The 15,240-nt window shown below is 35.8% G+C and overlaps 1 protein-coding gene across 2 annotated transcripts in view; it reads right to left on the minus strand.

Moving 5' to 3' along the window:
- Positions 1-15,240, minus strand: part of LOC127646554 (protein WWC3-like) — an 82,405-nt gene that overhangs the window by 20,612 nt on the left and 46,553 nt on the right. For both annotated transcript variants that reach the window (XM_052130309.1, XM_052130307.1), the window contains exons 6-10: positions 7,028-7,157; positions 6,262-6,393; positions 6,030-6,103; positions 3,403-3,657; positions 2,114-2,203 (exon numbers count right to left, since the gene is read on the minus strand). In XM_052130309.1, the coding sequence (XP_051986269.1) occupies positions 2,114-2,203; positions 3,403-3,657; positions 6,030-6,103; positions 6,262-6,393; positions 7,028-7,157 (681 nt within the window). The remainder of the gene's footprint in view (positions 1-2,113; positions 2,204-3,402; positions 3,658-6,029; positions 6,104-6,261; positions 6,394-7,027; positions 7,158-15,240) is intronic.

The raw sequence follows: 15,240 nt of genomic DNA on the forward strand, positions 1-15,240 counted from the left end.
TTGTTCCTTTAGACATTTTTGATTTCCGAGTATACAGCAAAACCTTGTATATTCTAGATGTCAAAAGTAATGGTACTGCTGTACTAGTATGTTAAGTTTATACAAAAATAAAATGCAACAATAAAAGTCATTATACAGTGCTGGTAGTACAGAGTACGGCTGCATTTGCATGCTAATCATTTTCCTTGAAATTTACTATTTATCCTTACTGTTTAAACATTGCCTCGTTAACATATTGGAAAGATTTAATAATTTATTCAAATATAAAATTTTTGGCATATGTACATATTTGGAATTATGTTGGTAATATCACACAAATTACAGTATTGACAAGAAAAAGAGAAAACTACACGCTGTACTTAATTTAATTCTTTGTTCTTTATTACTGACCTTTTACTTCAACAATTACATGAAAACTTGAAGCAATGTTAATTAAAAGGTGCTGTAAGTGATTATTTTTTTCTAAATGGAATGGTATGCAGAAAATGTTCCTTTCACCAGCCTAATATTGTGAAGGTCCCCCTCGTGCTGCCAAAACAGCACTAATCCGCATCTCAGAATAGCATTCTGAGATTATATTCTTTTCACCACAAATGTACAGAGCGGTTATCTGAGTTTCTGTAGACTTTGTCAGTTCAAACCAGTCTGGCCATTCTCTGTTGACCTCTCTCATCAAGAAGGCATGTCCATCCTTAGAACTGCCGCTCACTGGATGCAATTTTGTTTTTGGCACCATTTTGAGTAAATTCTAGAGACTGTATTTCTGTAACTGTTGATCTCCTGGGATTTTCACACACAACAGTGTGAAAATCCCAGGAGATCAACAGTTACAGAAATACTCAAACCAGCCCATCTGGCACCAACAATCATGCCACGGTCTAATTCACTGGGATCACATTTTTCCCCATTCTGATGGTTGATGTGAACATTAACTGAAGATCCTGACCCGTATCTGCATGATTTTATGCACTTCAATGCTGCCATATGATTGGCTGATAATTGCATGGATGATAGTTGGCGCCAGTTGGGCTGGTTTGAGTATTTATGTAACTGCAAGTGCAAAAAGGGGACTGCAAAACTGCAAAAACATCCAATGAGCAGCAGCCATGAGAAGATTCACTCCTCTATTGTTCAGGTGACCGTCTCAATGCTATCTTTGGAGGGCGGTGTTTTGGAAAAAGGGCGCGTGTCTAATTCAACGGCTCAGTCTTGTGAAAGCTCCAGAACGGCTAAAATAGCTTACAACACATTTAAAGCGAGAATTCTTTGAGTCTATATCTAAAATTGTATTTGTTGAAATTTATACTCATATTTAACATATTAAAAGGGATAAATACCATTTATCAAAATTGAAATAACACATGTGAGACTTTCTTACTTCTGCTGAATGCAAACAAAGATATATATATATATATATATATATATATACATACACACACACACACACACACACACACACACACACACACACACACTTTATATATTATATATAAATAAGATATAAGAATATCTCAGCTCTGTAGATCCATACAATGCAAGTGAATGGTGGCCAGAATTTGAAGTTCCAAAAAGCACATGAAGGTAGCATAAAAGTAATCCATATGACTCTAGTGGCTAAATTCATATCTTCTGAAGCGATATGATAGGTGTGGATGTGAAACAGATATATTTTTATGTCCTTTTTTACAAAAAGTTCTACTCCCTGTCCAGTAGGTGGTGACATGCACAAATAATATGAATAGTCAAAAACAAAAGAAGAAGAATATGGATTTAACCACTGGAGTCATATGGTTTAATTTTATGCTGCCTTTATATTCTTTTTGGACCATCAAAGTTCTGGCCACCATTCACTTGGTCCTACAGTGTTGAGATATTTTTCTAAAAATGGCATGAGGGTGTAAATGATGAGAACATTTCCATTTTTGGGTGAACAATCTCTTTAAAACCACAGGAGTGTGTTGAATAGCATACACATTATTTGTTGTAGAATCAAAATTGGTTTTGAGAATCATACATTTCCACTGGTATTGAGATAAACAGCTGTAATTTTAGTATTGTGACATCCTTAGTGTTTAATATAAGTTTTAAGTGTTTAAGCAGTGTGTGTGTGTACCTCTTCAACTGAGAGTGTAGATAGGTGGTGATACGGGTGGCCTCCTCTAGATGTCTCATAAGTACATTCCTCTTCTCCTGCTGTAATATCCTACACAACATATTCACAATAATGTGACAAATGTTACAGATTTGCAACATTAAGTATCAATCAATTTTGTCTAACTATATATCACAGAATCACAATGCATTTTCTAGAGATCTTGGAAAGGTTATTTATTTATAATTTTTCTGCTTCAATAACACAATTTCCAAGATGCCAGAACACAAATGCAATACTAATGTTCTACAATTTATTTAAGTGTTTATCACACACAACTGTAAGTGTTTTGGTGCTGATGTCAGCAAAATGATGGCTGTATTGTATGTTGTTGTATGTATGCCCTTTTATTTCAATTAATCTTTAGCATCAAGCAAAAACTGGTATAAATATCTACCATTTTATGGCTCCTAATGACACATTTCAATGACTCCAATCTTAAGAGCATAAAATATATTAAAACATTCAGGTGGGGTTTGGAAGCTGATATGTATACTGACATAATAATAAAAAAAAAGGAGACCGCTATATGACTCAGCTGAGGTCTCAGATATAGGGCACTCATAATGAGCAGCTCAGAACTGGCACAAGCACATCTGCCTTGTTCAAAAGGGAAATGAGGGCACCCTTATTTAATTCTGCAGGCATCTACAAAACATTTACAAAACTATTTTGTTTGGAAGATTTTCTGATTAAAAGTACATAATTCTACCACCATGTTTTGGATGGAAGTATTTCACAACTTCTCTTTATTGCCATGATAACGCAACTTTTATTTCACATCATGGTAACCAGGTATACTATTGTATGTTGCCTTGCCACATAGCCCTCCAAAATCCCTCAGATTTCAATAAAAAGTGCAACAAGGGATTAAATGTGGTTCTGTGCAAGGAGACTGACATATGCTTTTTACTGACATTACATTATGGGGCAAAGGGGCATTTTTCACTGCTGTAGCATTTCATTCAAGTTCATTTTAATGTACCATAAATATATGACAACTTATTATAAGCTACCCTCATGAAATAAGTAACAAAACCCCTGACAAGTTTCAGAATACTGAATAGGTCTTGAGGTGGAAATGTGGGTGGTGATTTGTTAATGACAATTTATAAATTACCCATTTTACATCTTATTTTTTATAAACTGGGATAGGGTGCATTTCGTCCAAGATATGACCCTATAATATCACTCTAGTCTACAGATGTGATTGTGAATTAAGTAATACAGCTCTAAGTGTAAATGCACACCTCTGATTGGCTCCCTGACTATGGATGCTCTGGGCTTTCTGCACCTCCTCCTCCAGTCTATGTTTCTCCTCCTGCAGCTGGAGAAGAGTGTCTGGGGAGTGCTGCTGCTGCTGCTGGCTGAGCAGTGTTATCTCCTGAAGCAGCGCCTCCTTCTCCCGCAGAAGCTGGAGAAAGTCCAAGTCCCTGTCAGCTTCTGCTCGCCCAGACCAGCTCTCACTGTCCAACTGAGCCAATTGATGTTGAATACTGGACATCCTTATAAAGAGAGACAAGAAGCGCTTATCTTAACATAAATAAATGAAGACATTCAGGGTCCAAAGAAATATAAGTTAAATATGGCATAGGTGAGTAACCGGTTTCCCACAATTTTTGACCAATTAATTTCCATGACATTTCCATGACCTTTGCAGTCATTTATCATAAAACATGAAAGCATAGACAGACAGTGCAGCTTTGTGTTTTAGGTGAAATATCAGTGTTTGTGTTTTTGTAGTTCAGACATATTGACTCAGCTAGAGAGCATGCAAGTTTCCACAGGTTTCTCCTCCCTCTCCCTCTCTCTCCCTCTCTCTCTCTGAAGCCATTGCATTTTGTGGATAGGTCTGTCACCATGGAAACGTGCATCTTATAAAGTGGTCTGCATAGAGCCACTGCTATAATGCAGGAGTCAACTGCTACAACAGCAATCGCTCATAAAATACAAAGGAGTTTCCAAATGCAATGTAGGCCACATCAATCCACCACTCTACTTTTCTAAGTTATTAAATCTACAGTAAAATAGTAGCAATATTATTACATGGCAAATCCAGCCATGAGTGAGCCACATGACCACCAAACTTTTAGGAAAAGTAGGGCTGAATGGAATTTTCACATGGACAACTTCTATTGTAAAAATCACATAGTTCAAATATCAGTAGACTTGAATAAATTATGCTTATGGGGCTTTTCCACTGCACGGTACAACTAGACTCTGCTCGCTTTTTGGGGGTTTTCCACTGTGGATAGTACCTGGTAACTGGTTCTTTTTTAGTACCACCTCGGTCGAGGTTCCAAGCGAGCCGATACTAAATGTGACGTTAAAATCGTCACTACCAGCATCACTGAATTTGCGACAAGGGACATCAACCCGCTAGTTTTAAAGTTTGCAACAGTGATAGCAGTATCCTTTGTTCATGTGACCTTGGAATTGTAAAAAGAAATTGGTTAATAAATGAGGTGCAGACATTCCTCTCATTAGCGATGAACTAAACGATAAAGTCTCTCAGGAAGTGTCTCAGCTGTTGGCCGCACACGGCTACCACCGGACCTACCAACAGTGTAGGGAAAAGTAAAAAAACAAAAAAAACAAACAAACTTAAAAGTGAATAAAGAACCATCAAAGAAAAGTGGAAGTGTTTCGACCACATGGATGCTATCTAGGGCGAGCAATGGGAGGGAGATATCCCTGGACTCAGCCACGTTAACTCTATACTCTGCTTGAAAGCTTCACTTTATTTAGTTGACCAGCTACTGTAAGCTTGCTTCTAAAACAACCAGGCCAATTTAACTGATATACTTGTGTAAAATCACCAACTGCTATATGCAGCACAATGAGATAGTAGCTGAGATAGTAGCTAACAGCTAGCGTTCATGTTATTGTTTATTGTTTGTGTTACGTTTAAGATGATGTCATGACAGTAGAGGTGGTGTAACGATGACTATCAGCCTATAATCCAACCCACATTGAGGCGGCACTAAACAGCAGTGGAAAAGCAAGCTCAGGAAAGTAAAGCGAGCAGAGTCCAGTCGATCCGTAACGTGCAATGGAAAAGTGCCAATAGCTTTCCAATGATAAGAATTAATCAATAAAATCATTATTAGAAAAAACATGCTAAGGCAACCGTCACTATTATTATTGCTTATACTTATTTGTATTTTTCTTTCAAATTTGGCATGTAACTCATCCTGCATCTTTGGTTTATTGAAGAGAGGTTCTATTGATGAAAATGTGCAGGGGAAAAAAAATCACATTGACTTGAATTTAAAAGAAGCCTCACACATATAGAGTTAACCAGAACAGAATAGTCTTGGGGTTGTCTTTTTTAAAATGTTTTACTTGGGCCAGTACCCAACCACCTAACAACCACCCAGAACACCTTAGTATTGTGCTGGTAAGTTTTGTACCAGCAAGCAACACTTGTCTTTCCTTCCATTCCTATTTTACTATTGCTATATTACTGTCAGAGATAGTTCATCCAAAAATGAAAATTCTCCCATCATTTACTCACTCTTCTCAGATGTGAATGACTTTCTTCAGATAGTCAAAAGGGCTTTAAATAATTAACTTTTTCTCACCCACACCTATCATATCACTTCTAAAGACATGGATTTTACCACTGGAGTTGTATGGATTACTTTAATGCTTCCTTTGTCTTATTTTTGGGTCTTCAAAGTTCTGGCCAACGTTCACTTGTATTGTAAGGACCTAAACAGTGCTGAGATACTCTTCTAAAACTCTTTAGTGTTCTGCAAAAGAAAGTCCTAAACATCTGGGATGGCATGAGGGTGAGTAAATTATGAGAATTTTCATTTTTGGGTGAACTATCCCTTTATTAAGGATGCAATTACATTTTTGTAAATGCACTTACTTTTTCTTAGCCTCTTCATACTGCCAACTGAGTTTGACTCTGTCTGCTAACACTGATGGCTCCTGGGTGCCAAACTGTAAAAGATAAATTACCATCATACATTTTTGAGCATAGAAGATTATGGTTTAAAATCTGTAAGACTTATCTCTGTGATAACACAAAGGACAATGTAAACTTCAGTGGTAGAATTACACAGAATTTGCTTATAGGTCACAGAAAAATTCTGGCAAACCTCTCCCATCAAATCAGTCTGACAACCAGTATCTGTATATTGTTGCACACTACAGGAGTCACCCAGGGTTTCTGCACTGTTGGCCACCTCATTAATGGAGTCACAGAAGTTCAACGTCAGCTTGGCCAGACTCTGCAGTAAATGCATGACATAAGAAAGAAACACAACAACAACAACAACAAATTAACAAAGTCATCTTCATAACAAAAGCAGTTCGCCTTTGTGTTTACTTATTACCACAAGATGGCAGCACCACACAAAGTAAAAGACATTTGAAGGGAAGTTGAAAGTGTTGAAATTACAAATATAATAAAAGGGACACACACAATCTAAATAAGGATTACCCATGTTCTTTTGAAATAAGAGTTTAATTTACAACGTTGACATGTTCACAATGCAAATCTATTTGTAGGGTCTATTCATAAAATATGGCCACTCTAGTTTAAATATCAATGCCTATTTAGTATGTATAGGCGTATTCAGAACTACACCAGTATTTAGATATACAAGTCTTAAAGGTACAGTAGCAAAAATAAAAAAAGGCTGTTAAATTCTAAAGGTCAAAGAGAGGGTGTAAAACGGTAATATAAAACTAAATTATAACTGTTTTTAGTGCAAGAAACCTAATTTAAGTAGACTACTTAAATTAGCAGCTTACATTTCCGATGTAAAGTTACCGACCCAAAATAAAACTACAGTGTCTCTTTAAAATGTAAATAAATAAATAGATAAATAAAAACAAAGACAATGAACTGGTAAAGCTAACCTGGATGAGGTCCTGCCTCTCCTTCTCGCCTGTGCTGATGGCCTTCTTAATGCTGCGGAGCTCACTGAAGATTGCCTGGGCTTCATCTAATTTATAGTTGGTCTGACTGCTGGACATCTTTCGGTCAATTCTGTTCAACACAACACACACAACACAAGGATAAAATCATCAGCCATGAACACTGGTGCTATTTTGCTGACATTGATTGTTATTTGGGTACTAAGAATCCAAAGAATAGAATAGAAAATACAAACATACAGGTTTCTTTCTCACAAACAGAGACACAATATATTGGGGAAAGTCTAGTAAATCATATTATGTACCTTAATGTAGACTGATTTGACTAAAAAACAAGTTTTGCAAAGAATTTGTGTTCCACTCAACATTCGCCATTGCCAAGAACCAACTGTTCCTGGATGTGTATGTTTACAAACATCTAAATATAGTTTAAAGAATCTTTCCCAACCCTTGTCACTTATCTAATTATAATGAATTTCACTAGCAATGACATCAGGGCTTATTTATGCCAAACAGGGTGTTACTCTACCAGAGCTAAGTCAACATTACTGCTCCACACAGAGCAGCAAACAAACCACCATTTGATTCATTCTATATTATGTGAAAACTTTAAAAAAAGGAAATATTCCAATTACTCAATCTCACTATTGCTTTTGAAGGGAAACTGTGAGAGATGGCAGTGGTAGATGTGAGCTTAGATTCATTTAAACTTGCCTTGCTGACCTGGCTTGCAGACTGGTTAACCACTTAGCCATGGTGGAATAATGCTGTTTTAACTTAAACCAGCTTCTGGTCTCAAAGGCATAATAATTAGTCGAGTGAAACTGGAGAGCTCCACACTAAAACCCTCCTGTCGGGGAATGTCTGCCTTCTAAAGCACCAAAGGACTGTGGGATATATATCCACCAGAGTGTAATGCCTGAAATGTTAGGCATAGACACAGGATGCCATTCTAGAAACAGAAACATGCGGACCTAATACTTAAAAATGTATTTAAATGCCTCTGGTTGGCCTAACCTACATCAATATGCACAGCAAAACACTGTACAATGACTCTTTTGTCAATACTATTGACAGTACTAATGCAGTGTTTCAGAACCGGGTTTGTCTCAGGTACTGCCACAGCTCCATCAGAATTGCTTAAGTAACCCTTTATCCACACCAAACACATTCGTTTTTACTCATATTACACCGGATGTGTAAACTTGTATTATACTGAAATGTGTTAAAGGGATAGTTGACCCACAAATTTAAATTCTGTCATCATTTACATCATTATATATATATATATATATATATATATATATATATATATATATATATATATATATATATATATATATATATATATATATATATATATATAGAAAAGTAAGTGTATTCTGAAACATTCTGCCAACATCTCCTTTTGTGTTCCGTGGACGAAAAAAGTATTAAGTGTTTGGAAAAATATGGGGTGTAAAAATTATAACAGAATTGTAATTTCTGGGTAACCTGTCCCTTTAAAGTATTCACTATAAAAAAGATAATGAGATGAAATGTGATTATTAGTTTAACTTTTTGACAGCCCTAAAATGTATGTCATAATTTATGTATTATACATTTAACAAAGCAAAATCAAAATCTGGTGTTCATGTATATTATTATACTACTGCACTGAATATAGCAAAACTGTAATATTGTTAAGCAATTATACAAATGATAATAGTCATGATAGAACGAACATATGAAATATATATTATTGAGTTAAGAAATAGAGAGAGGGGCCATGCAATGCATGCCATTTACATTTAGGGCTGAAATGATTAGTTGAAGGTGTCGACAATGTCGACAATAAAAAATTGTCTACAAAATGTTTTGTTGTTGAATAGTTGTTTGATCTCATTTAATATAACATGAGATCACAATAAACTCTAATGATGTTGCATGAGAGCAGCACTGCAGAATTACACAGCTCACATTCTAAACTTTCCAAACAGCTTCAGGTGATGTAGATCGCAAAGAATGAGGAATTATAATGCAAACATACAAAATAAGTAAATACAGAAGCACTCTTTTTGTGGAATAAGTGGAGCTGGAGCTGCCGCGCCGCTGAAGCAAAACTTGCGTGTTGAGCGTCTTTAAAGGAAACACCCTGGCGTTACCTCTTTAATGCAGTTATTTTTAATGTGTTATGCTTTTATTAAAGTTCAAATAATAATGAAGCAGATCATGCAAATAACTACAAACTCCGAAACTGCATTTCTCTGTGCAGTCACCGCCTCTTCTACGAGTTGCGTGAAGTTTCCCGATCTGAGGGTGAAAGATTGAAACTGCACCCGGATAATGCACACTCAGTCACGGGGACGCTCCTCCCTCGAGCGTGTGCTTGCTGCAGCTAGATTATAACATGATGGCTCGTGACTTATTGAATCATAATAAATGTGTCACCTTGCATTTCTTATTGTGAAGAAAACTGGCAATCCGCAGCTTTATTATTAAGAGAGAGAGATTAAAGATGGACTGAAGTAAACAGAAAGGTTGAGAGAGGGTAGTCTTCACCCCATTATACACTGCAACAAAATACATTTTTTATTTGTTTTTATTTTGGCTTGTTTTCCAATATATCTAAAACTCCTTCAAAACTATGTACATTTTCTTTAGCAGCTATACTGCAGAAGAAAAAATTGTTATCTGAGAATGTTGAATATAATATAAAAAATACAAATATTTAAAAAGATCTAAAAATCCTTTAACAAAACATAAGAAGCAGCATATAAGATATTTAGACTTACTTTTAGAGTATTGAATATAAGTAGACGTTATCTTAACTGCACTCACAGAAGTATAAACAAGTGAAAAATACACTTGTATACAAAATACACTTATATTTAAGATATATTCTCTTAAAGCAATTCTTAATATCGTAAATAATGCTTCTCAAGTAAATGTATCTTGCATGAAGGATTTTTAGACAATTTTAAATGGAAAACAAGACAAAATCACTTCATAACAATAACAGTTTTTGCAGTGAATTTCTTTACTGAATTAAACTTAATAAAAGTATTTTTTCCTGTTGATTCAGTGAATGTCATTTAGAGGTATTTTTAAAATATGAATTTGTCCTCTTTATTGTTAGTAAGTACGTTTAATAAAAATTTTAAGTCAGGGCAAAAGTTGAATAATCGCCAAACAGTTGAATAATCATTCTAATAATCATTAAATTAATCGATTATCAAAATAATCGTTAGTTGCAGCCCTATTTACATTAGAATATCTCTGCCATGGTGCCTGAGCTCTTGCCATTGGCCACTTCCTGCATGCCACCCTCCTCCAACAGCAGGTACTGTCAGCTTGTCTGCCCTGCCTCTTCCTCTCCTCCTCTCCACACAAGCAGGGCTTTGTTTCCCCCCTTCACACCTCCAACCTCTAGTCCCAACCTTTCATAGCCCAGCCTGACCAAGACCCGAGCCTGCCAGGCTTCTACGGATGTCTACCTACCCCACCTAACACCCAATACTTTAGTACACGATTGGCCAGTGAGACTGACCAGACATGGTGGCTGCTAGATTTCAAAACAACTTGTAGAGAGAGGAAAAAGCCAAAATGAGAGGGAGTGAAAGAGAAGGTGAGAGAGAGAAGCTCACAGATACTCAAGTTAAAAGTCTGATTGTTCAAGACAGGTTTACTGTGGAATAACATACACTGAAATTAATTAAATTTACAATGTTCAGAATGAGATTACAAACTCTGCATAACGACTTTAGCCCATGGTCTTTTACTCATTGCTATTTCAACCTACAACCCATATACCTTAATTACCTGGAGATGTAACGCATGTGCAAGCTTGCGCTATTCTCCGTGGCATCCACGCACAACTCGCCACACACCCACCGAAAGCAAGAACCACATTATAGTGACCACGAAGAGGTTAACTCAGTGTGACTCTACCCGCTCTAGCAACTGGGCCAATTGGTTGCTTAGGAAGCCTGACTGGAGTCACTCAGCACGTCCTGGATTCGAACTTGCGACTCCAGGTTTGTTAGTCAGTGTCTTTACTTGCTGAGCTACTCAGGACCCCCTTAAAAGGTGTTTTTAGAAAGACATTGGTTATAAAGGTCATGAGGTTATTACATATTTTTCATATGGAGTTTCAAGGTTATGAAATTTCACCACTGTATGTTCCTACAAAAATTGTTTGGTACATTTCAGAGTGTGTGCGCTATCCAATGTTGGGTGTAATCCATTTTCAAAGTAATTAGTTACTGTAATCTAATATTTTTGTCAAAAAAGTAGTGTAATGCATTACATTTAAAACTCACTTTCAATTAATTTAATTACTTTTAAGTACATTATAGGGTTATGCTTATTTCTAATATATTATTTTAGTAGAACACATGAATTATGGCCCTGTAACAAGTCATTAATATGAGAGGTGCTGAGTGTATAGGTTGAAACATACTAACATAAGTCATTAACAATGAAGTACTTTTCCAATAAAGTGATTATTAAAATAATCTGATTACAATTATAGATAAATAATTAGTAATTTGTAGAGGATTACTATTTTTAAGGGAATTACAAGGGGCTCTATTATCAAACATTAGTGGAAACTTTCCGCTTCCATGATGAATTTTCTCTTTCAGTGGTCCCACTCTATTTTAGTAGTCTTTAACTACTATGTACTAAAATTTAAATACTTACAATGTACTTTTTTGTGACTGGTGTTTTGAAAAATTCTTACAAGATTCACATTTTCTGCAACTGATGTTGAGGTACGGGAAGGTTTAGGAGTAGGATTAACCCTAAACTTGTATCTCCATAAAATGACCATGTCTTTGACCATGGTACACTCCACTTTGACTTCACTTAAAGACTAATGCTTTTTTTACTTGTATGGAATAAATATAATGAAGAAAAATTCTTGCTTCCAGCAGATGGGGTTTAAAAACCAAAAGGGCATAGACTCTGACACATGCTTGTAAAAAGAGGAAGCTCCCATTTTCTTAGAGCACTGAGTAAAGCGTTAATCATGCTATTCTGGGAGCACATAGAGTTGTGTTCTATCTAAGAGATAAGGGCCCTGACTGGGATGCAGGAAGAGGGAGGAATTTGCTGCCAGATATATCTGCGTTCAAGCACTTTTTGCCCCCTCCTAGTCTCTTCCCACCCTTCCCTCTCTCTCACTATACTCCAGTCTCTCACTCTTTTTCTGCTTATTGAGCTCTTCCTGCCTTGGCAACCCACAGTCAACTGGTGCATCCTCTTCCTGAGGTGGAGTCTCCTTTCCCAGACACACACACAAAGATGGAATTTGTGTAAAATCCCTGCACCCACACCCAGATCACTCTTAAAAAAAAAAATACAACTGATGAAATCGATGAAAAATGTTTCACAAACACTAAAGAAAATCCGACATATAGCAATCCCAACTGCTCATGTCCATTAATTCTACTCTATTCTACTGTATTTTAGACTAGCCTAGCATTTAGTATAGTTTAGCACTGAAAACAGTATGAGAACAATGCAAACAAGACCTCAGTGTTTAGCCAGACTTTAATTTGGAAGCAGGTTTTTAATTTGGGATTTTTGGAGTTTGATATCTGGTAACAGTTTGGTTTGCTGCTCCACTGAACTGAATAATAGTGAAATTAGGGCTGAAATTAGCTCTGAATGCACTAGCTAGATGTGCTAACTATAAAGACCGCTTTGTATCTTCGTGTATAACTCTTATTTCTACCTTTGAAAAAAAATATCACAATGCTTGCAAGGTCTTGATATTCCTCAAACATTCTGGTTAGGAGTTGTTCTAAATCCCTAACCTTAAGTATTAAACCTTGCAATAAATTCCACTTAGCCTTTTAAATGGATAGTTCCCCCCGAAAATGAAAATTCTTTCATCATTTACTCACCCTCATGCGATTCCAGATGTGTATGCCTTTCTTCTGCCTAACACAAATTAACATTTTTAGAAGAATATTTCTGCACTGTGGGTCCTCACAATTTAAGTTAATGGGTACCAAAATTATAAAGGCACCATAAAAGAAATCCACATGACTGCAGTGGTTAAATCCATGTCTTCAGAAGCATTGTGATAGGTATGGGTGAGAAACAGACCATTATTTAACTCCTTTATTTCTATAAATTCTCCTACCTGCCCAGTAGGTGGCAAAATGCATGATGAATGCAAATCGCCAAAACAAATGAAAAAGAAAGTGAAAGTGGAGATTGATAGTAAAAAAGGACTTAAATATTGATCTATTTCTCACCCACACATATAATATCACTTGTGAAGATATAGATTTAACCACTAGAGAATGGATTACTTTTATGCTGCCTTTATGTGCTTTTGGAGTTACGAAATTTTGGCACCCATTTACTTGGGTACTAATTTTTTTTCAAAAGAACTTTGTGTTCAGCAGACACATCTGGGATGGCACGAGGGTGAATAAATAATGAGAGAACTTTCATTTTTGGGTGAACTATCCCTTTTTTTTGGTCGCTGTTGTAAAATGTATAATTATATAAAACAATTCGATTAAAGTTTCAGAATCACCCATTGACTTACATTGATGAATGTATAACTGTACAGAATGTAAAACAATTTTAAATAAAAAAATTACAGACAAAAAAGACATATACAGAAATCAGACTGGTCCTTACATACTTATTTATATCTGCATACTGATTTGTCATTGGTATTTTTGTGACATGGACAGAAAACATGGTTGTGCCATTATCACTCAGTGGTGAAAATCACAACAAACAGTGACCCAATTCGGGCTGACTCCAAGTACTTTGCTGCTATTTATGAAAACTATGTATGATATTATGCCAATTAAGTACATGTTTGGGGATTTATTATTGTTAAACCTGTACTGCTTTCTGGAATTTCAAATTGTATTCTTGTTGACTAACAACAAAGGGAGACTGATCTAAAATAACTGAATTGAGCAAACAAATAAAGAGTGACATGTTAGGATGTCTCATTTGATATGCACACACTGACCCCATCCAAGGAGCAAAGTTTGAGGATACTTGGACATTTTTTCAGTTAAAAGACAGCTTGCATTGACAGAGAAAAACCTAAAAAATAAGAGATGCATATAAACAGGGATAAACACAAGTTGAGACAAACAGAAACATGAACAAACAGGAAACATATGGCAAAGCAGGAAAATAAACGAATGACGTTTTAGATAGGATGGGTGTGGTCATGAATCACAAAAAAAAAGAAATGGGGGCAGAGAGTAATAAAGAGTCAATGAGATTTCACTGGATTTCTACATTTTCTGAAGGAAATGTGATAGGGTACAACAGGGCTAAAGGCCCCCTGGGGCAAAAAGAACATTTGATTCGATTTTCTCCCAAAACACAAAACAGCAACAAAAGCTACCATTGTACTTTCCTTAACACCTGTTAGTCACTATACACAGCAAAACATTCCTGATACATGATATAATTGCTTGCTATGTTTAAAGTTTGATTTTGAGGCAATTTGATCAAATTTTTTATATATTTTGTAAATATTGCAAATCTATATAGCTAATGAGAATCCCTGAAACTATCATATTTATTTTGAGACAAAATAATGATTTATCATTTTCAGTTTTGTCCAAGGTGATGTAAATCAAAAGTTTATTAATAACTGTCCAATAAATGAAAGGATAGTGTTTGGGGTAAACAGCCCCCCCCCCCATGTTGCAGGCGTTAAAGCCAAATGTTATTGAAATCAATAGAAAATGGTTAACAATTTTCTGTAGTGTCTATTTTGAATAAGCAATATATCTTAAATTGTTACTCAAAAAAGCATCTTGCGGTCTCAAAAGTATTTGGCTAAGTTGACAAATTTTGCCTTATAACTATTGTCCCTATATTTACATGATATCACTATAACCCCCATTGGGCATTTTACCCCAAATGTGGGGCTTTCCACCTTTTATTAAAAAACTCTATTTAAATCAAAACAACCTTCCATTATTACTATTTTTTCACGCTAATCATGTTGCTCCATTAATCAAAAGACATTTAAAATCTTGATAAACTTTAAGAACAGAAAATAAAAACTGACCTGCCCTCTTCTTGCCATCTCATTGCTAACCAATACTGAGTGGGCTACGGAAGTGATTGAAGGTAAATTATGTGTTTATGTGTTATAGTTGAGGCGGTCATATGCAAATGTCAACCTCAGTGTGTAGAGGATGTAGAGAACCAGG

Source organism: Xyrauchen texanus, chromosome 7 (assembly GCF_025860055.1).
Source record: "Xyrauchen texanus isolate HMW12.3.18 chromosome 7, RBS_HiC_50CHRs, whole genome shotgun sequence".
Classification (NCBI taxonomy): domain Eukaryota; kingdom Metazoa; phylum Chordata; class Actinopteri; order Cypriniformes; family Catostomidae; genus Xyrauchen; species Xyrauchen texanus.